The sequence below is a fragment of the Sciurus vulgaris genome (assembly GCF_902686455.1).
Source record: "Sciurus vulgaris genome assembly, chromosome: 2".
NCBI lineage: Eukaryota > Metazoa > Chordata > Mammalia > Rodentia > Sciuridae > Sciurus > Sciurus vulgaris.
In genome coordinates, this window is record NC_136462.1 from 99,000,243 (window position 1) to 99,025,133 (window position 24,891).

Here is a 24,891-nt window from a genome sequence, read left to right on the forward strand (position 1 = left end):
AGGTTTATGTAACGTAAACAAGGAAAGGCTTTGTTTGCTTTGGAAATTTTATTCGACAAATAGTTACCTAGTATTCATTATGGATAAAAACTCACACTGTAATTTGTGAAGTTAATAGTTAATAAAATTACCTTATTTATCTATTTTTCATAAGAGTTACATACTTAATGGAAGTAAAAGTTGCAGAGAAGGTAATCTGATAAACAGGGTTTGACGAGATAGAAAAAGAAGATGTAAAAATCTTGTAAATGCCTTGGTCAATTTTTTTTCTAAATGCCTGAGAAGAAAGGTACTCTACAAAGTAAGGAAATAACGATGTCTTTCATTTGCCTTTTTAAGCTTTTTTTTTTTTTTTTAATTTTTAGGCAACAGAAAAAAATTAGCAAAAATGTTTCTTACATATATATCATGAGGTCACCCTTTTCTTGAATTATAGTTAATATCCTTTACTTTCAACTTTTTTCTATTATCAAACCCACTTTAAAGACCAAAAAGACAGAGACACGCCCAGTCTGAAAATACATTTAATACGTTTTCCAGTAAATGCTCATTTATCCATATACTGGCAAACAAAGGAGTGACAGGGACTGGGGATCTAGATCAGTGGTAGAGCACTTGCCTAGCATGTGTGAAGTCTTGGGTTCATTCCCCAGCAATGCTTACCCCGAATGCCACTCCCCACACCAAAATAGTGACTAGTAGGTTTACATTGGTTTCTTCAGCATGAACCACAGAGCTGGGTATTCAGTAGATGCCCAATAAATACATGTATAAACATGCTTTGAGTTCTAAAGATGATTGAATGAATAATTTTAAGGGCAAAAAAGAGAGACATTACCTACCTATCTTTATAATACATTAGCATAATTTGAGTTGGAGATAGGGAAACACTTTGAGGAAGAAATTTTAGACTGTAAATGTCATTAAGAACTCTTCTGATATCTTGCTCATCTTACTTTTCCCATTCCCAAAATAATATTAACAATAACTATAAAAATTAAGTGACTACAAATAATTCAATGACTTTTGTTTTCAATGAATAAACAACAATATAATTCATATCTAAATTCCTAGAAGATCCCAAAAGAAACAAAGGTATGCTTACCTGTGAGGGTCCTTGGAACTTGGTATAATGTATACACATTCCCTCTTGGTCAAAGTGCTTTCTATCCAGGATTTCTGGGACTAAAGTTTTAAAGGAAGGTTTGTAAGTTAACCCATTAATACAAGAAGAAAACAATTTCATGATAAATACATAAAAATATATTTCCATACTATTTAATTTTGTTTTAATCCATTAGTCAGTATACTCTTAGTGATGACAGCACACTTAAAACATTAGAAAAATTCCATTTAAATCCAATGTGATTTAAGAGGGCAGTGCTGAGAAAAAAATCAAGTGAGATTTTCACTGTGAGCGAGAAACCTCCAGAGGGACCACTGTGATCCTCGGATATGGACCATCTAAAAGACAATTAAAAGTGACTGTCAGCGGGAATCAATAATTGCTATATTCAAACTAAAAAGCTTTCTCTCAGCAAAGAAAACTATCAGCAATGTGAAGAGAGAGCCTACAGAATGGGAGAAAATCTTTGCCACATATATTTCAGATAGAGCACTAATCTCCAGAATATATAAAGAACTCAAAAAACTCTACATCAAGAATACAAATAACTCAATCAACAAATGGGCTAAGGAAATGAATAGTCACTTCAGAGAAGATCTAAAAGCAATCACCAGATATATGAAAAAATGTTCAACATCTCTAGTAATAAGAGAAATGCAAATCAAAACTACCCTAAGATTTCACCTCACCCCAATGAGAACAGCGATTATCAAGAATGCAAACAACAATAGGTGTTGGAGAGGATGTGGGGAGAAAGGTACACTCATACATTGCTGGGGGGTTGCAAATTAGTGCAGCTACTCTGGAAAGCAGTGTGGAGATTCCTTAGAAACTTGGAATGGAACATCATTTGACCCACTCCGTGGCCTATACCCAAAGGACTTAAAATCAGCATACTACAGTGATGCAGCCACATCAATGTTCAAAGCTCCTCAATTCACAATAGCTAGATTATGGAACCAACCTAGATGCCCTTCAATAGATGAATGGAATTGTGATTATATATACACAATGGAATATCACTCAGCCATAAAGAAGAATAAAATAATGGCATTTGCAGGCAAATGGATGAAGTTGGAGAATATCATGTTAAGTGAGACAAGCCAATCCCAAATAACTAAAGGCCAAATGATCTCTCTGATAAGTGCATGATGGGACATAATGGGGGGTGGGAGAGAGGCAAGAATGGAGGAAGGATGGATTGTATAGAGGAAAAAGAGGGGTAGAAGGGGTGGGGGAAAGGAAAAATAACAGAATGAGACAAACATCATTATCCTATGTACATGTATGATTACACAAATGGTATGACTCTACTTCATGTACAACCAGAGAAACAAGTTGGACCCCATTTGTTTACAAAAAACCAAAATAAATAAATTATTTTTTAAAAAATTAACCGTCAGCCAGCATATCGACACCTTTTTTGAGAGCAGACTGCTCACTGTCAGGCATCTATCATCCGCCATTTGCCTGCCTCTCGCCTGTCCATCGCCTACCTTACACCTATCCATCACCCAACGCTGGAGGTTCACCTCCCGATCGTCCAACAGCTGCCAGAAGACTGACTGCAGACGGCCAGTGGAGCAACAGCTGCCTGCTGTCGCCTGGAAGTTCACTGTCACAGTACCTGCAGGTTTGATTACACGTGGCTGCCGCCATTTTGAGACAACAACCAGGCCCCATAGGACCCTTGGCCGGACTGACTGAGCCCCATCTCCAGGATCCCTCAACCCGACCGACCACTCCCTGCCTCTGGGGCCCTCACATCAACTGACTGCTCCCTGCTGCCAGGACCCCCAGACCAACTGACTGAGCCCTATCACTGGGAACCCAGACCGAATGATTGCACCCGGCCTCCAGGATCCCACAACTACACCAAACACACTGGACCCCCAGGACCCCTGCCGGACCAACTGCATCCCGTCTCCAGGACCTCCAGCTGACCACATCCACCCCTGAGTTGCAACTCCCCATTTGCCAACACATTTGGAAGCCAGAGCAGCCATCTTGGATAATTCTGGAAGCCATAGCTCCGATCTTCGGGTGGGGCAAATCCCATCCTGAGACGCCTGCTGGAGGCTTGAAGCTCATTGTCAGGTACCTCTCATGCATCAGGCTACTGAACACTGGGAAGTTTCATTAGTATATGACTATTATACAGTAGATTTTCTTTTTTCCATTTTTAAAAAAAATTTAAGTCTTTATTTCTTTAACTTTCTTGCTTTCTTTTCCTTTTGTTTACCTGTTCCCTCAGAGTCTCTTTCTCCTTTTTGCATGCTAACATCCGATTTCTTTTGATTACACTCTCACCTTTTCTATTTTCTAGAACTTCTGTATATTCTTTTCTTATCCCATTAACAGCCATATTCTACATCCCTCTGCATCCTCTTTGTCCTCCATCAGAAACTGCAGACCTTACTGCAAACCTGCTTGTTTTACTGAAGATAACATTTGAACTCATTTGTTTATTATGACAATTTTGTTCTTGTCCCCACAGGGGCTATTTGGTCTAGGATTGCATAGTGTCTCATTTGGGCACTGCTTATATTGATCTCCCCTTAAAGAAAGGGTTTTGGAAACCTATAGGGCCACTATAAGCCTACAGGGGGAAATCTGCAATACACCAGATCTGCGCTGCTAGAGGGGAAGATACATGAACAACATGAAAAAACAAGGGAAGAAAATGATCCAAACAAATCTAGATTCTATAGTAATAGAATCCAATGACAGTATGGTAGAAGAAATGTCAGAAAAGGACTTCAGATTATACATGATTAAGATGATTCGCGAAGCAAAGGATGAGATAAGAGAACAAATGCAGGCAATGAATGATAATACCAATAGGCTGAAAGAGCACCTGCACGAAGCAAAAGATCATTTCAAAAAAGAGATAGAGATTCTCAAAAAAAACCAAACGGAAATCCTTGAAATGAAGGAGACAATAAACCAAATAAAAAAAAAACTCAATGGAAAGCATCACCAACAGACTAGACCACTTGGAAGACAGAACCTCAATGAAGACAAAATATTTAATCTTGAATATAAAGTCGCCCAAACAGAGAAGATGGTAAGAAATCATGAACAGAATCTCCAAGAACTATGGGACATCATGAAAAGACCAAATTTAAGAATTACTGGAATTGAGGAAGGCACAGAGATACAAACCAAAGGAATGAACAACCTATTCAAGGAAATAATATCAGAAAATTTCCCAAACCTGAAGAATGAAATGGAAAATCAAATACAAGAGGCTTACAGAACACCAAATGCACAGAATCACAACAGATCCACACCAAGGCACATTATAATGAAAATGCCTAACATTCAAAATAAAGATAGGATTTTGAAGGCAAAGGAGAAAAGCATCAGATTACATATAGGGGGAGACCAATACGGATAGCAGCAGATTTCTCAACCCAGACTCTAAAAGCTAGAAGGGCCTGGACCAACATATTTCAAGCTCTGAAAGAACATGGTTGCCAACCAAGAATCCTATACCCAGCAAAACTAACCTTCAGATTTGAAGCCGAAATAAAATCCTTCCATGATAAACAAAAGTTAAAAGAATTTACAAATAGAAAGCCTGCGCTACAGAATGTTCTCAACAAAATATTCCATGAGGAGGAAATGAAAAACAACAATGGAGGTCAGCAAAGGGAGGAACTACCTTAGAGAAAAAACACTCAAAGGAGAAACCAAGCCAACTTAAAAACCAAAAATAAGCCAAATGACTGGGAATACAAATCATTTCTCAATAATAACCCTGAACATTAATGGCCTAAACTCCTCAATCAAAAGACACAGACTGGCAGAATGGATTAAAAAGAAAGACCCAACAATATGCTGCCTGCAAGAGACTCATCTCATAGAAAAAGACATCCACAGACTAAAGGTGAAAGGATGGGAAAAAACCTACCACGCACATGGACTCAGTAAAAAAGCAGGGATTTCCATCCTTATCTCAGATAAAGTGGACTTCAAGCCAAAGTTAGTCAGAAGGGATAAAGAAGGACATTTCATTCTGCTTAAGGGAACCATAAATCAGGAAGACATAACGATAGTAAATATTTATGCCCTAAACAATGGTGCATCCCTGTACATCAAACAAATCCTTCTCAATTTCAAGAATCACATAGACCACAACACAATAATTCTGGGCGACTTTAACGCACCGCTGTCACCACTAGATAGATCTTCCAAACAAAATCCAACCAAAGAAACCATAGAACTCAATAACACAATCAATAACCTAGACTTAATAGACATATATAGAACATTCCATCCATCAACGAGTGGATACACTTTCTTCTCAGCAGCACATGGAACCTTCTCGAAAATAGACCATGTGTTATGCCACAAAGCAGCCCTTAGGAAATGTAATAAAATAGAGATACTGCCTTGTGTTCTATCAGATCATAATGGACTGAGAGTAGAAATCAATGACAAAATAAAAAAAGGAAATTACTCCAACACTTGGAGACTAAATAATATCTATTGAATGAAACATGGGTAACAAAAAAAATCAGGAAGGAGATTAAAAAATTCTTAGAGGTCAATGAGAATGATGATACAACATATCAAAATCTCTGGGACACTATGAAAGCAGTACTAAGAGGAAAATTCATTGCATGGAGCGCATTCCAGAAAAGAATGAAGAGTCAACAACTAAATTCATAGCGGCTCAATTCACAATAGCCAGACTATGGAACCAACCTAGATGCCCTTCAATTGATGAATGGATAAAGAAACTGTGGCATATATATACAATGGAATATTACTCAGCTATAAAGAATAATAAAATTATGGAATTTGCAGGCAAATGGATGAAATTGGAGAATATCATGTTAAGTGAGATAAGCCAATCTCAAAAATCCAAAAGAGGAATGATCTCACTGACAAACGGATGATGACACTTAATGGGGGGTGGGAGGGGGACAAGAATGGAGGAAGGAGGGTCTGTATAGAGGGAAAAGAGAGGTGGGAGGGATGGGGGGGAAGGAAAAAATAACGGAATGAATCAAACATCATTACTCTATGTAAATATATGAATATGCAAATGGTATGCTGTTACTCCATGTACAAACTGAAACAACATGTATCCCCTTTGTTTACAATAAAAATAAATTTAAAATAATAATAAAAAAAAAGTTACTGTCAGATCAATTTTTTTTTTTCATGTGTTAGGGATCAAATCCAGAGCCTCCAACATGTGAGGCAAGTGCTCTAACCCTGAATTATATTCCCAGCCCTTTTTATTTAGAGATAGGTTCTTGCTAAGAACTACAGTCTCACTGTCAGATTTAATTTAAAAACAAAGCCCAGCTAAGATACTAGGTATTTCTAAGATATATACCTAAATCGTAAGAGCATGATAGAAAAAGACATCAAGCAAAAGTCTAAACAAAAGAAAGATAATATTTTTTTAAAAGATGCTAAACATCAACAGGGATAGAATGGGGGCCAGAGCTGAAGCTTAGTGGTGAAATGCTTCCCTAGGATGTATGAGGCACTGGGTTCAATCCTCAGCACCACTTAAAAATAAATAAATAAAATAAAAGACCATTTACCACTAAAAAATGTTGTTTTTTTTTAAAACTAGGGATAGAATGGGTTGTTACATAATTACAAATATTCAATCTACCAAAACTGAAAACAAATAAAATTAAAGTCTTAAAATACATAAAGCAAAAATAGGGAGAATTAGACAATATGGGATCACAACAGAAGATTAACACATTTCTCTATTAAATAAACAAAAATCAGGAAAGGTATTTAGAAGGTTTTAAGAAGCCTGACTTAATGAGCATATGCTTATTTCTGCATATAACAAACAGAAGACCCATTCACTTTTCTCAAGTATGCATGGGGCATTTATAAAAATTGATCATGTACTTAACCATAAAGCAAACTTCAACAAATTTTCAAACAACAGGTATCTTTCAGATGATATTAACTAATCACAGTGCAATTAACAAAATGTAAATCAAAAATTTTAAGCTCTTGATATCTGAAACTACTTAAAAAACTTACCAAAGAAAAAGATAATTAAAATTTAAAACTCTTAGAAGTGACGAATAAAAATTCTATGCATTTTGAAATCTAAGCAATGTAATATAAATGGTACTTGAGGGAAGTATAGCCTTAAGGGATTATATTAGAAAACAAAGGTTGAAAATTAATGAGCTAAGTGTCTAATTTTAAAAATATACTGGAAAAAATATATTGAAAGAAAGAAAAATAAAAAGTAAAAAATAAATGAAATTTTAAAAACAAAGTGAAGATAAATTCCTAAGTAAAGCTCCATTAAAGTGGAACAAGAGAGAGCATGAATAACAGTAAAAGTGAGTAGACAAAATATAAAGAAAGAATAGAAAATAACAGGCCACTATCAACATTTAAAAACATGAAATATACATATCCTAGGAAAAATATAACAGTTCAGAAGAAAAGGATTAAACACGCACACAGAAAAGTGGTACACTAGAAAAACTGAAAAGTTTGCAAGAATTTTTCACACTATATTTTCAATCTTTCAATAAATCTGAAATTTCAACTTTTGAAAGACTTTTTAATTTATTAAAAAAATTAGTTGTTAATGGACCTTTATTTTATTCAATTATTTATATCTACTGCTGAGAATCAAACCGAGTGCCTCACATATGCTAGGCAAGTGCTCCGCCATTGAACCACAACCCCAGCCCTTTAATTACCTTTTATAACCTCTCTTAGGCTTCTGCCTCAATTTCCAGACACTCTATTCTACTACTGATGACTGATTAGAAAGAACCACCAAAGAGAAGAAGTATTACACACTGAGATTAAGAGAAATTCTACAAAATTGAGTAATGATTTTAGGTTTCATCCTCCTCTCATTGGCTACCAGAATAATATAACAAAAAGCTTATGTTTCAAAAGGAAACCTATGAGAGAAGAGCATTCTGGACAAAATTATGATGAATTAAGTTTTGCAGACTTTCCTGAGTCTACTTCAGGCACCCTGATGATAATAAATCTTAGAAGTTATCCTCAACATTTTAACTTCTGTTTTCAAAATTCTGTTTCCTTACCTACAATCAAAATGTCCATTTCCTAGGTAAAAGGTTCTCCTTTATGTAGGCTCACTTAGGTAGGAGCAAATCACACCATGATACTCCAACCATCAAGAAAAGGATGCCCTCTGGAACTTAGGGCCCTTCATCAATAAAAATTCTCTATTTGCTAAAGCTAATGTGGCATCGTACCTCCGGCATCTTACTCTAAAATCTGCTTATCTCCTAAAGAACCTCCTTTACATCCCTTGTCGGGTGCTGGGAATCACTCTAACTTCACTATAAGTCATTTTGCTCCTAGTATACACACAGCAAATCCAATTTTGATTCAACCCAATTCCCCATCCACTCTATGACTGCATGTATACTGTTGATATGACTAAAGAAAACACGTTACCTGACTGGTTTCATTTTAAAACTCTGAACATGAACCTCAATTACCTTTTAATGATGCTCCCAAATCACACTATGCTTCCTTGGTCCACCTTCTCACTCTCATGGATGATTTCTCATGATCTCTTCTCAAACTTCCAACCCTCCTCCATTATTCTCACTCTTCCTTTCCATTTCACTGAAGCAATCAGCCAGCTCTTCCACAAACTTTTATCACATCTATCCAACCAATGAGTATATCCACATATTCTGCCTTCCCTCATGTGACTTATCTGTACTCCAACAACTCTTCACATGCCCTAAATACTATGCCTCAAAGTCAATTCTCCACCAATTCTCTTCTCATATTTTCCTTCTTTTACATCTCATTCCCATCAGCATGCAACAAGCTCTTATTCTCCAAATCTTTAAAAATAAAAGGCAACAAGCTTTTTCTTCATTTCACAATCCCCTAGGCTATCTTCTATTTCTGCCTACAACCTACAGTGAAGAGCATAAAGAAAACAGTTTTTTTGGTTGTTATTGGGTTTCTTCCTCCTTTTCTTCTCCTTTCAGAACCAAGGTCAGATTTTCAAGCCAAGTACTCTTCTGAAATAAGGTTTTGCAAAGCTATCAATGACATTCTTTAATGTTAATTAAAAGTCAATTTTCAGGTCTCATCTTCAGCAACACTTCAACAAAGTTGACCATTAACATCCTTGTCCATGGTCTACTCCTTTTATCTCCTTACTAATTCATTCGTTTCTCCCAAATCTTTTCTTTTTTTTCTTTTTCTTTTTTTTTTTTTTTTTTTTTTTTTTTTTTGAGACTGTTTAAGTTTGGGGCTTATTTGGGTTTTTTTTGTTTGTTTTGTTTTGTTTTTTTGTGGTGCTGGGGATTGAACCCAGGGCCTTGTGCTTGCAAGGCAAGCACTCTACCGACTGAGCTATCTACCCAGCCCGCTTATTTGGTTTTTGAAGTGCTGGGAATTCAACCCAGGGTTCTGCCTATGCTCAATACATGTTGTACCATTGGATTACATCTCCAGCCCTTCCCAGTCTTTTTAAGGCTGCCATATCCAATCTTTAAAAGAGTAGACTTCAGACTTCTTTTTCCAAACTACATTCACTGTTTTAGTGCTCATACCAGATTATCATTGATTCAGTGGATAACTTAGAATTTTATATTTCCATTCCAGATCTTCCCCTGAACATCATGCTCATGATCTAAGAGCTCTATCCAAACACAACTTTTTTTTTCTTTATTTATTTATTTTTATGTGGTGCTGAGGATTGAACCTAGTGTCTTGTACATGTGAGGCAAGTGCTCTACCACTGAGCCACAGCCCCAGTCCCTCCAGCCCTATCTTGATGTCTATAATCATTGGCAAACAATATGGCCAAAACTGAACTTTCACCTAAACACTCATTTCTCATGCAATCATTCCCATCTCAGTAAATGGAACTCCACTCTTCTGATTCCATTCTGAAAAGCAGAGCTTTAAAAACCTTGGACCTAGTCATTCATTTTGTTCTCTGGATAAATATCTGAAGTCCAGAGCAATGGGACTGTCCCCAGGATCACATTTTGAGCAATGTCCTGGGAACCAGGAGATCTGGTTGACATAAAACTAATACTTTTATCCCTGGTCCTTTCTCAAATTCCACAACCACACACTGAAGCTAAGCAAATCACCTCTAAACAGGAGGGGTAGGGGACAGACATATATTCTTGTGACTTCTGCTTGCAACTTGAAAAAAATAATTTGGTAGTGGTGCTCTCACACATGATGAGGTGAGGCAGAATTTCTATCAAATTAACCTAGTCTACTGTTTTAAACTTAAGAAATTTTTGTTATGTTTTTATTATGAAGACATGTAATACTTAGGGGTGGCACTAAAATTACAGAATGATTTGTGATTTAAAATGTTTGCTTCCCAGAAAATTCAGAACTGGTTTGTTTTTTTTTAAAGGCAGATTAGTGATTGTACTTATTCCTTCACTTTTACTGGTTGCTTAATTAATAAAAATTTAGATTTAGATAGTATAATATAAGATCTGTTTGGACTTTCTCCTTTTACACTATTCAAACAACTAGCCATGACCACAGTTCAGTAGGATTTTAATAAAGAAGCCCACACCTAGACATTATATTGGTGAAACTTAACTAAATGAATATTAAAAACAACAACAAAATAAACCTTAAATAGTTAATTTAGAATAAGTCAAGAGCTAAGGTATTTATATGTAATCTTCAATTACAGCTGTAAGTTACACTTATAAAACACCTTAAGCCTTATGCTGTTTTCATACATGTAAAGTTCCTGAAGATAGTGGTTGTTTATAAACTGCTTTATCCAACAAATGAAGGTCCTGGGACTACAAACGCCCACCAGGGAATCTTTCTGGGCTCAATCATGGACAAAGATGCCCAAAATACCACAGGCTGCCCTTGGTACCAGACTCTTAGAAAAACAGATTAAGGGTCACAGATTGCCAACAATGCAGCAAATGTTCCTCTTTGCCTCCTGGTGGCACATTCTGTAATCCCAGTGACTAGGGAGGATGTGGCAAGGAAGATCACAACTTTTTAGCCTCAGCAACTTAGCAAGACCCTGCCTTAAAATAAATAATATAAAAGTGGTAGAGTATTCCTGGGTTCAATTCCTAGTACTGCAAAAAAAAATGAAAGAAAAAATTCTTCTTTGGTAAGAGTTCCTGGATCAACCATGCAGCAGACCACTTGAGTTAAAAGTGACAAGCTACACATTGAATAGGTAGGTACAGAATTACCCTTGCCTTATGATCAAAAACCTTATTATGAATACCACAGAATAGTATTCAACCTTAAAAAAAAGAAAGAGATCCTGCCATTTGCAACAATATGTATGAAACTATAAAGCCATTATCTCTTCTAACAACCTAATAGCTTCCAAAGGTCAGGGAAGGAGATAAGTCCAGTTACAGGACTCACTGCACACAGGGAAATTCCAAGTCACCTTTATTACTAGATATTTAGTTTCCCAATTCACATTCAATTTACCCACAAGCGACATAAAAATGTTGCCTAAAATCATAGTTGACACTAATATATTCTTTCAAAGCTATGAAAGAAACTAAGAGTTGTTCAACAAAGGTCAGTTACTCATACAACAGATAAAGAGTTTTGTTAACCCTTTGCTCAAAGTGCATATAACAAGAAAATAATTAACAGAAACAATGTGGTTATCAGGCACTGTTCTAAACATTTTATGTGCATTTTATATGCCTTAAATTCATTTTGGGCTCACAAACCTATGAAGGGAGTGCTATTAGTACTCCCACATTATAGATACAAAGACTTAGACAAAGAATTTAGAAAACCAAAGCCACACAGCTAACAGTTTGTCCTGACTTTTTAAGATATGTAAAATAAGCATTACAAAATCACGATGATACCCTTTCAATATGCTACCTTTCTTACATCTTTTCTTAAATTGATGGGTAGAATATAAATTACTTTCAAAATGAAAATTCTAATGTGATCACTCTACACATAACTTTCTGAACATAGAAAATAAAAACAGAACAAAATGGCTAATATACTTCTTCTAAACAGTGGTAATTTCTAGAACTGCTAACCAGCATTAAGCCTTTCTCCTTTTCTTTCTCCTATTCTGCCTCTCAGCAATTATCTGCCTGAGCATCTCTGACTACAATTACTCAAGATAGGGTAGAGACAGGTATGGGGAAATTAAATCAACAGACTTCAAAAAATAGACTAATACCAATAAATCATAGGTTCTAAATAAAGGGTTGCAAAACTCTGGATATTAATTAACTGAAAATTTCATTCCAATTATCCAATGAATCAGATACATATTTTTCATAGTTAAAACCTTCCTACTAACAGCAAATTAAAATATTTTCACTTAAAAGATAGTTATATAAGAGAGAAAAATTAATTCCAAGTAGTATTTGACATAAAAATGATCAGAGTTCTCTTTACAAAGATTAGTCTGGCAGGGAGAAAACTAAAATGAGTAGTTTCTAATTAGCAAATCCATCCAAAACTTTAGCAAAACTATTTGCTAAGCCACTTAAATTGTGTCACTTCCATGCTCACAAATTTTTACTAAATTTTATGCCTTCAGGAACATACAACTTTAGCCAGTTTTAAGACTATGTCCTACCACTCCTTCTACCTTATACACCAATTTTGTATATTTCAAGGATTTATTACCTCTCAGTGTATATGATGGCCAAATGCAAATCTATTTCCCCACTACACATATTTTCTTTCTTCACTGGTCCTTTATTAGTTACATTAGAACTGACTTCATGTCCCCAATATTCACACACCCCAGCTGAAAGATGTAAATCCCACCCAATGATCAGCTTTATGGTTTTTGAAATTCTAAAGTTTCTCTTCTGCCATTAGTTACCCAATCCATCCAGGATTACAAACACATACATAAATTCCTAATTTTATATTATTTTCTTCTTTTGCTAGGGTGCATTACTGAATTATACCAAGAGGTGGCAAACTACAAACACAAATCTGAAAATTCCTAAACTTCTATGTTCCAAGTAATGTAAAAACTAAATACAAGTTGAATATCCCTTATCCAAAATGCGTGGAACCATACATTTCTTGGATTTTGCATTTTTTTTCAGATTTTAGAATATTTGCATATACATAATGAGCTGTCTTGGGTAACAGAACCAAGTCTAAACACAAAATTAATTTCTACATATACCTTAGGCACATAGAGTAAAGGCATTTTATAAAATATGCTTAGTATGCCTGCATTTTGACTGTGACTTAAGTAAAGTCAGGTATGAAATTTTCCAGTTGTGTTATGTGGACCCTCAAAAAGTTTTGAGTTACAGGCTGGGGATGTAGCTCGGTGACAGGGCAACTGCCTATCAGGTACAAGGACATGGGTTTGATCCCTAGCACTGAAGAAAAAAAGAAAAGCAAGTGTTTAGGGTTTTGGAACATTTCAGATTTTTAAATTAGGGATGCTCAACCTGAACATTCACAGAATGTTAGCACAGGAAGGAATCTTAAAGATTACTTAGTAATCTTCAGTGGTTAAAGAGTACAGTTTCTGGAGCTAGATTAATTTGAGTTATTATCTCAGCTCTATTGTTCACTAATGTGTGCAACCTTGCACAAGTTTCAAGGCTCTGTTTCCTTACCTGTAAAATACACCAAAGTATTTGCCTCACAATACTCAGAATATTAAACAAAATAATCAATACAAAATGGCACACAGTCAAATTCTGACCATATTGATTATCACTTAAAATTCCACAAATTAGCTGGGCACACTGGCACACACCTGTAATCCCAGTGGTGAGGGAGGCTAAGGCAGGAGAACTCCAAGTTTAAAGTCAGTCTCAGCAACTTAGTGAGGCCCTAAGCAACTTGGTGAGACCCTGTCTCAAAATAAAAACATAAAAAGAGTGGGGATGTGGCTCAGTGCTTAAGCACCCTGGGTTTAATCCCTGGTACAAAACATAAATAAATTCCATAAATTTTTCATATCAGTCTACCAACAATAAGGGCACACATATAATAAACCTTCTAACCACATCCTATACTCCAAATAATTTAGTACCAGCACATCCTTCTACTGTGTAAATGCTGCTGCAAAAACTGAGGGGAAAAAAGATTCCTAAAAAATTATACTTCAAGGTTAACGTGTGGAAATTAATCCATTTTTTTACAACTAAATACATTTTGATTCTATGTATTAAAATGAGAAAGGAGCTTACAGCTATGAAGGAATTGGTCTATTAGTCAATAATCCCCAGAAACTCTATAGACTAAAGGTAAGGATAACTACTTAATGGCACTGAAGAACTGAAAGCAAGAAGGAACTGGACAGTCTATACCTGGGATAAAGGAACAATTCTGAGTGAATTTTCAGATTTTGAAGGCTATTTGCCTGAAGATAAGAATCTAATGCATGCCTATTTAATACCTAAAATACTAATAGAAATTTTGCAATCTTACTGATCTAAAGAACCAGAATATTAAGTTCAAGTGGATAGGTAGCTAGAAAGTGATGGGTAATTTTCTGCAAAGGAGTCACAGAAAAAGAGCCCTGGTGAGGAATATTAACTCTGTACAAACCTCCAGTTGACCAATTAAGTACATACACATGGGGCAGAGCCAAGCACTCAGATAAATAAAATAACTCAATAGATATTTCTGTTGCCCACTATAGGAAAAACAGAATTTGGAGTTCAAGTACAGTCAGGTTAACTAATGACTGTCCTAGTCAGGTTGGACTACAATGCATGTACTTAAGAAAAATTAAATAACACTAAAGACTTAGAAACTGAGTTGAGATAAATTTGTATATGGGTCAACATGCCTGAAAGGATGACACAAATAATGACAAAGAAAAATAAGGCTTAACTAAATCAAAACACTGAAATACACTGGCACTCTCTGATTTCCCCTAGCAGAGTTCAATTCATTTGCTTATTCTATCACTCTTACAGGCATAAGTATAGAATTTCACTCTCATTCTTAAGTGGATATGAACACTATGAGAAAGTTTTTAAGGTGTTATTGCAAACAATCTGCAGAATGACAGCTGGTAGAAAAATTATATATATTAGCAGGGCACGGTTGCACACACTTGTAATCCCAGCTACTCAGGAGGCTGAGGCATGAGGATCAAAAGTTCAAGGTTAGCCTCAGCAACTTAATGAGATCCTGTCTCAAAATAAAAAATGAAAAAGATTGGGGATATAGCTCAATGGTTAAAGTACCCATGAGCTCAATTCCCAGTACCTCCCCCAAAAAGGTGTGTGTGTGTGTGTAAACTAAATCAAATCCAGACCATGGCCTTATTTGTAAAGAGAATCCTACACCTTTTTTCTGTTCACTTTGCTTTTCCTACTGATTTCTCCAGGGAACTGCTACCCTGATTGTTTACAGTCCAATAATGCCCCAAATTTGTGGGGTATAAAATATATGATAAAGAGAACCATAGCAATTGCTATCATGCCATACAGTGGGCTCCAATACATGACATAATTAAAGGCTGAGAATACTACATCTAGAAAGTAGTCAACCTCAATTCAGCCCAAACAATGGTAACTTTTCCTCAGCCCACACAAAGTCTTGCTTAAAATAATTCATTTTAACATGAAAAATTATTAGTAAAATGAAAAGGAATTAAAAATATTTTTTAAGATAAAAAGCTAAGTATAATGGCAGAAAAAAAAATCAAACATTTTAAATTTCTTATACTGTCAATAAATTTTGCCTAGACACATAAGATTGTCAAAAATCAATATAAATAAACAGTCGCAAGAAAGCAAATTTATTTAGAAACAAATCTGCATTTAAAGAAACTTGGTGATGGGGATAGCAAAATAAATCAGTGGAAATATGAACTGTTACAATATATGTACAAGAACTATCACACTAAATTAAAAAAATGAATATCAGATGGATTAAAGTCAAAATATGAAAAGCAAAACTTTAAAACTTTTACCGAAAAAAAGAGCAACTTCATGACCTAAAGATAAGAAAACTCACATAAAGAAAATACTGATATATGATCACATTAAAATTTAAAATCAGGGTTAGGAATGGTGGTTACACACCTGCAATCCCAACTACTCAGGAGGTTGAGGCAGGAGGATCCCAAATTCTAGGCCAACCTCAGGAATTTAGTGACACCCTGCCAAACAAAGTGCTGGGGGGCTGGGATTATAGTTTGGTGGTTCAGAGCTTGCCTAGCACAAGTGAGGCACTAGGTTCGATCCTCAGCACTACATAAAAATAAATAAATAAAATAAAGGTATTGTGCCCATCTACAACTAAAAATATATATCTTTTTAAAGTGCCGGGGGTGAAGCTCAGTGGAAAAGCAACCCTACATTCAATTTCCAGTACTGTATTTAAAAACTCAATTAAAAACTAGGGACTTTGGGACATAACTAGATGGCAGAATGTCAGCTTAGCATGCACAAGGCCCTGGATTCAATATCCAGCACCATATTAAAAAACAAAAACAAAAAAACAAAACAGGGAGTTGGGGGGAAGAAAGTGAAAAAAAAACAAACATCAACAACCCAAAACTAAATGAACAAATAGTCTACCACCAACAAAGTAAAAAACAAAAAAAAAAAGGCACAAGTTGAAGAGAGATATGCAGTTCATGAAACAAAAAAGTTAGCACTGGGGTATACAAAGGAAAACTGGAAAAGAGGAGGTAACCATAGCCAAACTAAGTATGACAGTTAAGTCTGCAAAAGTGGAAAGTGTAATGGGATCTTAATGAGATACATAGGAAACTTCAATTTTATCTGTAATATTTTATTTCTTAATCTCGGTATGTGATCTATATTATAATCTACCCATTATTTTATATATCTGAATTCCCTAATCAAAAGCAACTACCATGAATCAAACAACATTACTCTATGTAAATTTATGATTACACAAATGGTATGCCTTTACGCCATGTACAGAGAAACAACATGTATCCCATTTGTTTACAATAAAAAAAATAAATAAATAAATAAATAAATAAATAAATAAATAAATAAAGGCAACTACCAAGGCTGGAGATGTAGCTCAGTGGTAGAATGCTTGCCTGGCATGTGTGAAGCACTGGGTTCAATCCTCAGTAACACATAAGTGAATAAATAAAATAAAGGTACTGTGTTCATCTACAACTAAAATTTTCTTTTTAAAAGCAACTACCAAAAAACCCTTAATTATATATGTTTACTTTTAAATATTATGTAATTGAAGTCAAATGTCACAATTTAAATTCATTTTACTCCTGGCTCCTGGTTCCTTACTAAAATGACTTTTTTTCCCCCTACCAAAGTAACAAAATCTATTGAATTAAATGGATCAATGGAGATCAATAGTTTTCAGGTGATAACACAAAAATAAATTGGAAAAAGAAAAATCTAAAGAAAATAATTAGGGCATTCTCTATTTAAAAACCTGGGTCTTCATGTTGTGAGTAAAGTGTATCAAGTGTCTATTCCTGCAGTGTGATGATACTCTACTGATACATTAATGAACAGGTTTTTGCAGTTCTGAATGAAGAATTCTACCCTTACAGAAATCTACCGAATTAGTGATTTCCAATCTACAAAGGATTCCCTCAACTACTAAGTCTGCACTTTGACAAAACAAAATGTATATAATTGAGTTGTAAATAATCTATCCTAAGAATATATGTATCCCTGAATATGAAGATCCACCTCCAAGTTTATATAGTTTGACAGTTAAACACCTACTCTGCCACTTATTAGCTTTGTGACCTTAGGCGAGCAATTTTGTTGCAGATGCTTCTTTTTTCATATTAATAATGGGAGACAGTGTCTATTTCTTAGAATGTTCTTGAGGAGGCTAGAGGTGTGGCTCAAGACCCTAGGTTTAATCACACATACAATCACACGCACAAAAGGAATTCTCTTGAAGCACTGATATATGTAAAAAATTCAGAACAAAAACCACAGTTAAATGCTAACACCTGTGAGCTAATCCTATAAAAATTTATCTAAAGTCTACTTATATACTTTTCTTTCACAAGAGTGTCTTCTGTGTATTGTGTATGGTAAATTATATTCTTAAAGAAAAGGAAAACTACGGATTCATATATTGAAGAATAATGTAAAACTCTAACTCTAATGAATGTTTCTCTAGTCTCCTTATAATAAAGAATCTGCTTCTTGGATGTATTTCCTTCTATCATTTCCAGTGTGCTAGCAATTTGTCAGAGGAAAGGAGCTAACTAAACCTGTTAAATTTCACTTTGCACATGTTTTTCAATCAGTGAACCCTGATTACAAGGTTGTTAGGCTCCTTATATGGCTTGGCTCAAGAGTTTTTCCTTACTTTCAATTAGGAACTGGGTTTCCAAAGGCTAAGGTTTCCTGAAGTCTGGCAGGTAAATGGCTAAGGTATTATGGTATTAACATGTCTACATGACGGCAGGAGAGACAGAGAGTGTTTCAAAGATTTTAATCCTAGCACTACTCCTGAGGTCAAGCAGAAATAAAATCATTATCTGCAGATAGAGAAGTTAACAGCAAGGCTCATAAAGATTGTGACTTCAAGCCAGGCACTATGGAGCATACCTGCAACTATTTGGGAGGCTGAAGCCAGAGGAAAAGAGGAATACCTGAGTCCAGAAGTTTGTGGCCATAGAGTGAGACCCTGTCTCAAAACTGAAGAGGAAAAAAAAAAAAAAAAAATACTGTGACCTGGCAAAGACACTTAGGTCAAGAGACAAGTCTACCAACCTCAAAGAATTGCTTACCCTCACACACCAAAATTTCTTTAATAGGATTCTAAAATTTTTAAGTAGTAGAAAAGTAAACACAATTTGCCAAAAGCAGGTTAAACAGATTCAGAACAATTTTTAATTCCAAAATGAACTGAACCAAAGACTTAAAATCTCTAAAAGTACATACTTACTTTAAATTAGAATCAATCACTTCTATAAAGTAAACCTGATGAGGTCCAGTTCTCCAAGTCAAACACTGTAGTCACATTCAAACTAATCTAATAACCGCAAAATCCCTCCATTACCCCATATCAACCCACACTCAACTCATTGCAAACTAAGTTTGGGTTTTTATATTATAGCTCACAGAAAAAATAAAAAGTGATACCCATCTAAGTTCTTTTCATGGATTCACATAAATGATACAGTTAAAACCCCTTTAGTACTTATATTCTAAATTAACCTCAAGCATTTTAAATTTTGGTCCCAGGTATCAAATTTAAAAGACACTTAATGGGGAATCACTAAAAAAAAAAAAAAAGAAAGAAAGAAAGAAAAAGAAGAAGAAGACGACGACGACGACGACTGAGGAACTTACTCATATGCTGAAAAGTTCCCAAAAGAAAAGGAGAAAGAGGACCCAAAATTGAAATAATGGATCAATGGCAAAAATCATGAATGGCTCCTACTAAAAGCACTATGTGAGTGACTGAAAGGGTGAACAATACAAATCTACCAATCTTAAAATTAAAAAAAGGGTTGGGGTGCAGTTCAGTGGTAGAGCATTTGCCTAGCCCTGGGTTCAATCCCTAGCACAGACCAAAAAAAAAAAAAAAAAAAAAAAAAAAGACGTGTGCCTCTTAATATGATGCAGTAGAAAGTATTTAACACTACTTATTAAACCTACTAAGTAATCTTGCCAAAATATGAAACTAGAATCTGATCAAGTCTTGAGATTTGTCAACAGTTCATAGTAAATGCCGAGAAGAAACATGTTGCATGACACTAAAGGGAAACATTCAACAAAATCCAAACTGTGGGAAATTTTACAGGGCAAATAATTATTTTGTTTCTCAACAAGTAAATGGCAAATGAAAAGACCAAAACCAAAAAAGGTACCAGTGACTGAAAGAGTTATCAACCAAATGCTAAGTGCAGAATTCTTTATCCTGACTGAAACATATCAATGGAATAAAATATGAGATAATCAAGGATATTCGGTGATTATTAACAATATTAAGGAATTACTACCTTTCAGGCAAGCTAATTGTTACTGTGGTTAAGACTCTTTGTCTTTTTAGGTATATACACAATGAAATATCTATAAATGATATGTTTATGATTTCGTTTAAAATTATCCAGTTGAGCTGGGTACTGTGGAACATGCCAATAATCCCACCAACCCAGGAGGTTGAGGCAGGAGAATCACAGATTCCAGGCCAGCTTGGGTAACTCATCAAGATTCTATCTCAAAATAAATAAATATAAAGGACTGGGGATGCAGCTCCGTGGTAGAGCGCCCCTGGGTTCCGTCTCCAGTGCCACCAAACATACAAAAAATCTATCCAGTTCAAGAGGAAAGGGAGCAGTAATCAAAGGAACAAAAGTCACATGCCTGTAACGTTGAAACTTGTCAATGGATTTATGGTGGTTTGTGTTACTATACACAGAACCTTTACATGTTTGAAATCTCCCATGTTAGAATGTTAGAGGGAAAATCAGAATTAAATCAAAATATCTAGGATTAGTACGGCTCTCTAACTTAAATTTTGTAAGCATTTGATTCCATAGCCATTTTTTTAAAATAAATTAAACATATTATTTTAAGTACTGTTTTCAACTATTACATCTGGACCCTTTAAGTAATAACTTCAATTATTCAATGTTTTCATTTCATGGCTGGTTATTATGAACATTATACACACAAATTAGAGATATTATTCCACAAACGTGACCAAATTCTCTAATTCTTGAAGGGCAAAATCTCTTTCTTCTTTATTCTACCAATTATTTCAGGCCCTCAACATTTTTTAAGAGTCTTACAAGTGCCTCCTGTATGAGTGTCTTTTGTGTTTAACTACTCACCAATTCACCCTCCATAGTGTTGCCTAAAGTGACAATACTTGGAAAAAAAACAGAAAAAAAAAAAAAAATCCAAAATCCTCTGCATGACATGTATCACCTTCAGAAATCTTGTCTTGCTTATCTGTAATAGTGCGAACGGTACCCCATAGCTTCCCTTACTTCACTCACATAGTTTTGTACAATAGTTCCCAGAAAAAACTAAGGATGCTCTTTTCTTCTAAAGGTCAGTTTCCTGACAACTAAAACCACCAATTCAATACCACATCAGGTTCAATAGGTTTGTTAACAGCACATTCAACCAATACAGTTCATACTATGTGCCACATTTGTTGAATAATTTATCAAATAAATCAGTTGGGGGAGCTTATCTGCTAATAAAAAGAACTTAAGCAGAAAGGCAATAGAAACAGGAGAAAAGACATCTTAGTTTCTGAAGGCTAGATTTTAAAGTACATAGATAGCAAGACATTAAGGTGAAAGATTGGATCTGAGAAAGGTAGTTGAGGTAAAACGAAGAAATTATAGACTTTCAGTAGAAATAAGTCTGTCAGGAAGCAATGAATGGCTTACAGATGAAGAATCTTCATTTCCATTTTCTAACATATCTTAAATACATGAAATATTTTAAAATACTGAGCTAATAGGTTCAAATCTGTTATTTACCCTTTAAAAAGGAAAACTGGACATATCACTTAATAGTAATAAAGGCTTGCTAATTTTTTTTTTTTTTTTTTTTTTTTTTTTTTTTTTTTTTTGGCGGTGCTGGGGATCGAACCCAGGGCCTCATGCTTGCAAGGCAAGCCACTCTACCGACTGAGCTACCTCCCCAGCCCCAAGGCTTGCTACTTTTAAGCAAGGCCCTTTGATTCGACCCCCTCCCCAAAGGATTCCCTTAAATTCTTTTAAGTAATAGATTCAAAATTTTAGCTCAAGTAAAGAGATTTACACCCTTCTTTTAAGAAACAGGAAAAGGGCAAGAGGTCTTTTTATTGGCTTTACGTTATCAAAGAAGGTGGAACCTAGTGAAAGATGAACTATTTATTCACAGTAAGACTAAATCCGTGCTGTGAGTAAAACCCTGGTTTAACTTTGATAAGGCACTTGAAATTTGCTGCTAGAGAAAAGAAAACCTGTCAGACTTCAGCAGAGGCAGAAATGTTTGCATAAAGTCTATCAAGTTAAAAGTACTAACCAGAAATCCCTACCCTGCTGTTCAAGTCCCTCATCTGAAAGACTTTCTTCGTAAGAAATCTTCGAATTCGGTTCCTGGTCTTAACAAAAAAGCTTTATCAAAAGCTGCAATGCACCGCCTCCCTCCCTCCTCTATGCCCCTTCAGCTTAGACCCCTCTGTAGGGCAACATATGAGACAGATGAACTTAAACCCTGACAGTACACTGCCTCAGTCCCCACAGCAGAGTCCCCCACCCCGGAGATCTTTACTTCTTGCTAAAGAATATTCTAAGCCAAATGTACGGTCAACAGCGTCAACCCTTTGGCTCCAAAACAGAAAATGTACCTGTAGAGTATCCACTACACAGCAAACAAGGCACAGCTCCAAACTCGTGTCCTCTACCCTTTTTGTTCCCTTCCAGCCCTCCCTCCTTTTCCATGTTGAACTTTAGCAGAGCATTTGGCTCCCTTATCTGCCAGCAACTGGCGCCAGGAGGACCGCGCTCCCGGGAGATGCGGAGCTTGGCGGCAGACCGCTGCGTCTGGCGCGCTGCGCCGCTGAGCTCACTCCAGCTCAGAGCGGCCAGGTAGTCCCCGGATCGCGCCTCTGCCGCCTCGAGAGGCCCTCGCGCGAGCCGGCCTCAACTCAGGGGATTCCCTCGACGAGCCGAGGCGCCAGACTTGCTACCTGCCTCCCGCCCCTCACCCTCGAACGAACAGCACCGCAGTCCCGCCCGGGCAACTCCGAAACCTCGCGGCAATTCGAGGGTCCTTCGCCCCAGGGAACGCGGCTCCCACACACACTTGTCCGCCAGGTCCTTCCCTTCCCTTCCCCGCCCGGGCCTGAGTGGGTCCAGTACCATTCTCCTCACGGGGCAGACTCCGGAAGGGCAGCAACTCCACCTCCTCCTCCTCCGCGGCCTGTAGCCATCTATCGGGAAGCTTCTCCGGAGGCGGCAGCAGAGGCCGCCGGACGAGGACAGCCCAGGGAAACCTTCTCAGAACTAACTCAGCTCCGGCGCTAGCAGCAGAAGTCGAGTCTTTCATAATTGTGCGACCAACTCCGCCGGGTGACTGGCCACAGGGACGCGCCCGCGCCCGCCTCCGCCGGCGACGGGGCTGAAGACAGACCACGTGAGGGGCGCGTCGTGTGCGTCGCCGCCCGCGGGCCGGGTCACGTGAAGGGCGCGCGCTCCCGCATTCCCAGGCCGCCTCCCTGCGCGGAGCGCGCGCGCCGGGCGCGAGCACACTCAGCCTCACCACCTCCTGGTCGGGCGAGGGTGTGCTCCCCTGCTCTCCCGTCGGCGGGTCTTGCTCAAACACCTGCCCCAGCTCGCGGGTGGAATTTGAAGAAGCAGTGTTTGAGGTTAAGGTTCCAGGCCTCCCCGGGATCCAGCCTGGAGCTGCGGCATTGTGTCACCTCCACTAACCCACTTGGCTTCTGCCTGCACACTCAAGCAAACTAAAGCTTCCCGAACCCCTCTGTGAGCTTCAGAAAGGATCAAGGTTCCAGATACAACTGTTTTCTCGTCCAAAATGCAAAATCATCTTTTCCTAAATCACGTTCTTCCTCTAGATTCGTCAGTTTCTGCTGTAAAAATTCTTTTTGGACTGATTCCCTTCTGTTTCCCTCCAAAGATATCACCGACAGACATGCATGTACCACACACCTTCTGAACCAAAGACAGTAGGTCGTCGCCCTGTCTAATACATGCCTCTCTTACCATTTCCTTTGCTATCACACCATTGCTTTGGTTATTATTGATAGCTTACTAAATGCTATTCTTCCCTATCCACTCATAAGACCACAATCAGTTTAATTTCCTTAAAACTGCTTTTCACACTTCGACTTTCTGCTCCCAGAGACTTCAGAGACTTCAGGGGTTTCTCAATATGACCCTCTTCCATCTGTCTATCTTATCCCTTTTTTTGTTTTTGTACCAGGGGTTGAACCCAGGGACGCTTAAGCACTGAACCACATCTCCATTCCTTTTTTATTTTTTTATTTTGAGACGGATTTTTTTTTTTAAGTTGTTGATTGATCTTTGTTTATTTACTTGTAAGTGGTGCTGAGGATGGAGCCCACTGCTCACACATGCTAGGCAAGCAATCTACCACTGAGCCACACAACCCCAGCCCACGAGACAGGGTCTTGCTAAGTTACTTAAGGCTTTGCTAAATTGCTGAGTCTGGCCTCAGACTTGGGATCCTCCTGGCCTCAGCCAACAGAGCCGCTGGGAATTACAGGCCTGTGCCTCTGCCTGGCTTCTTATCTCTTTTTAAAAAAAGTTTTATTGAAGAATGACAGAAGATAATCTAAACATATTTCAATGTACAATTTGATAAGTTTTGACCTATGTTTACACCCATGAAATATATTATTTCCCCAATGAAGATAGTGATATTCATCATCAAGTTTCCTTCCACCTTTTATAACCCTTTCATCCTGTCACTCCCTATCAACATCCCTTAGCAATTACAGTTGTCTCTTGGTGTCCTCTGAACATTCATTCCAGGACTCCTCGCCGCCCAAACTAAAATCAGCAGATGTCAAGTCCCTTCTATAAAATGATGATGTTTTTGCATATAACATACACACGTTTTTACATATAACTTTAAATTATCCCTAATCCATGACCTAGTAGAATGTAAATGTTGTGTTAATAGTTGTTAAACTGTATTTTTTTAGAGAATAAGGATAAGAAAAAAAAGTCTGTCTGTGTACAGAAGCATTTTTTTTTTTCTCAGTACAGAAGTATATTTTCCCCCAAGTATTTTTCATTCTCTGGTTGAATACACTGAACTCATGGATAGGGAGGACATGTT

General features: G+C 36.9%; 1 protein-coding gene across 3 annotated transcripts in view; it reads right to left on the reverse strand.

Moving 5' to 3' along the window:
• The window catches only part of TRPM7 (transient receptor potential cation channel subfamily M member 7), a 105,606-nt gene extending 82,547 nt beyond the window's left edge, over positions 1-23,059 (reverse strand). For all 3 annotated transcript variants that reach the window (XM_079129875.1, XM_079129874.1, XM_079129876.1), the window contains exons 1-2: positions 22,926-23,059; positions 1,106-1,185 (exon numbers count right to left, since the gene is read on the reverse strand). In XM_079129875.1, the coding sequence (XP_078986001.1) occupies positions 1,106-1,185; positions 22,926-22,928 (83 nt within the window). In that variant the 5' untranslated portion in view covers positions 22,929-23,059. The remainder of the gene's footprint in view (positions 1-1,105; positions 1,186-22,925) is intronic.
• Positions 23,060-24,891: the final 1,832 nt, after the last annotated feature.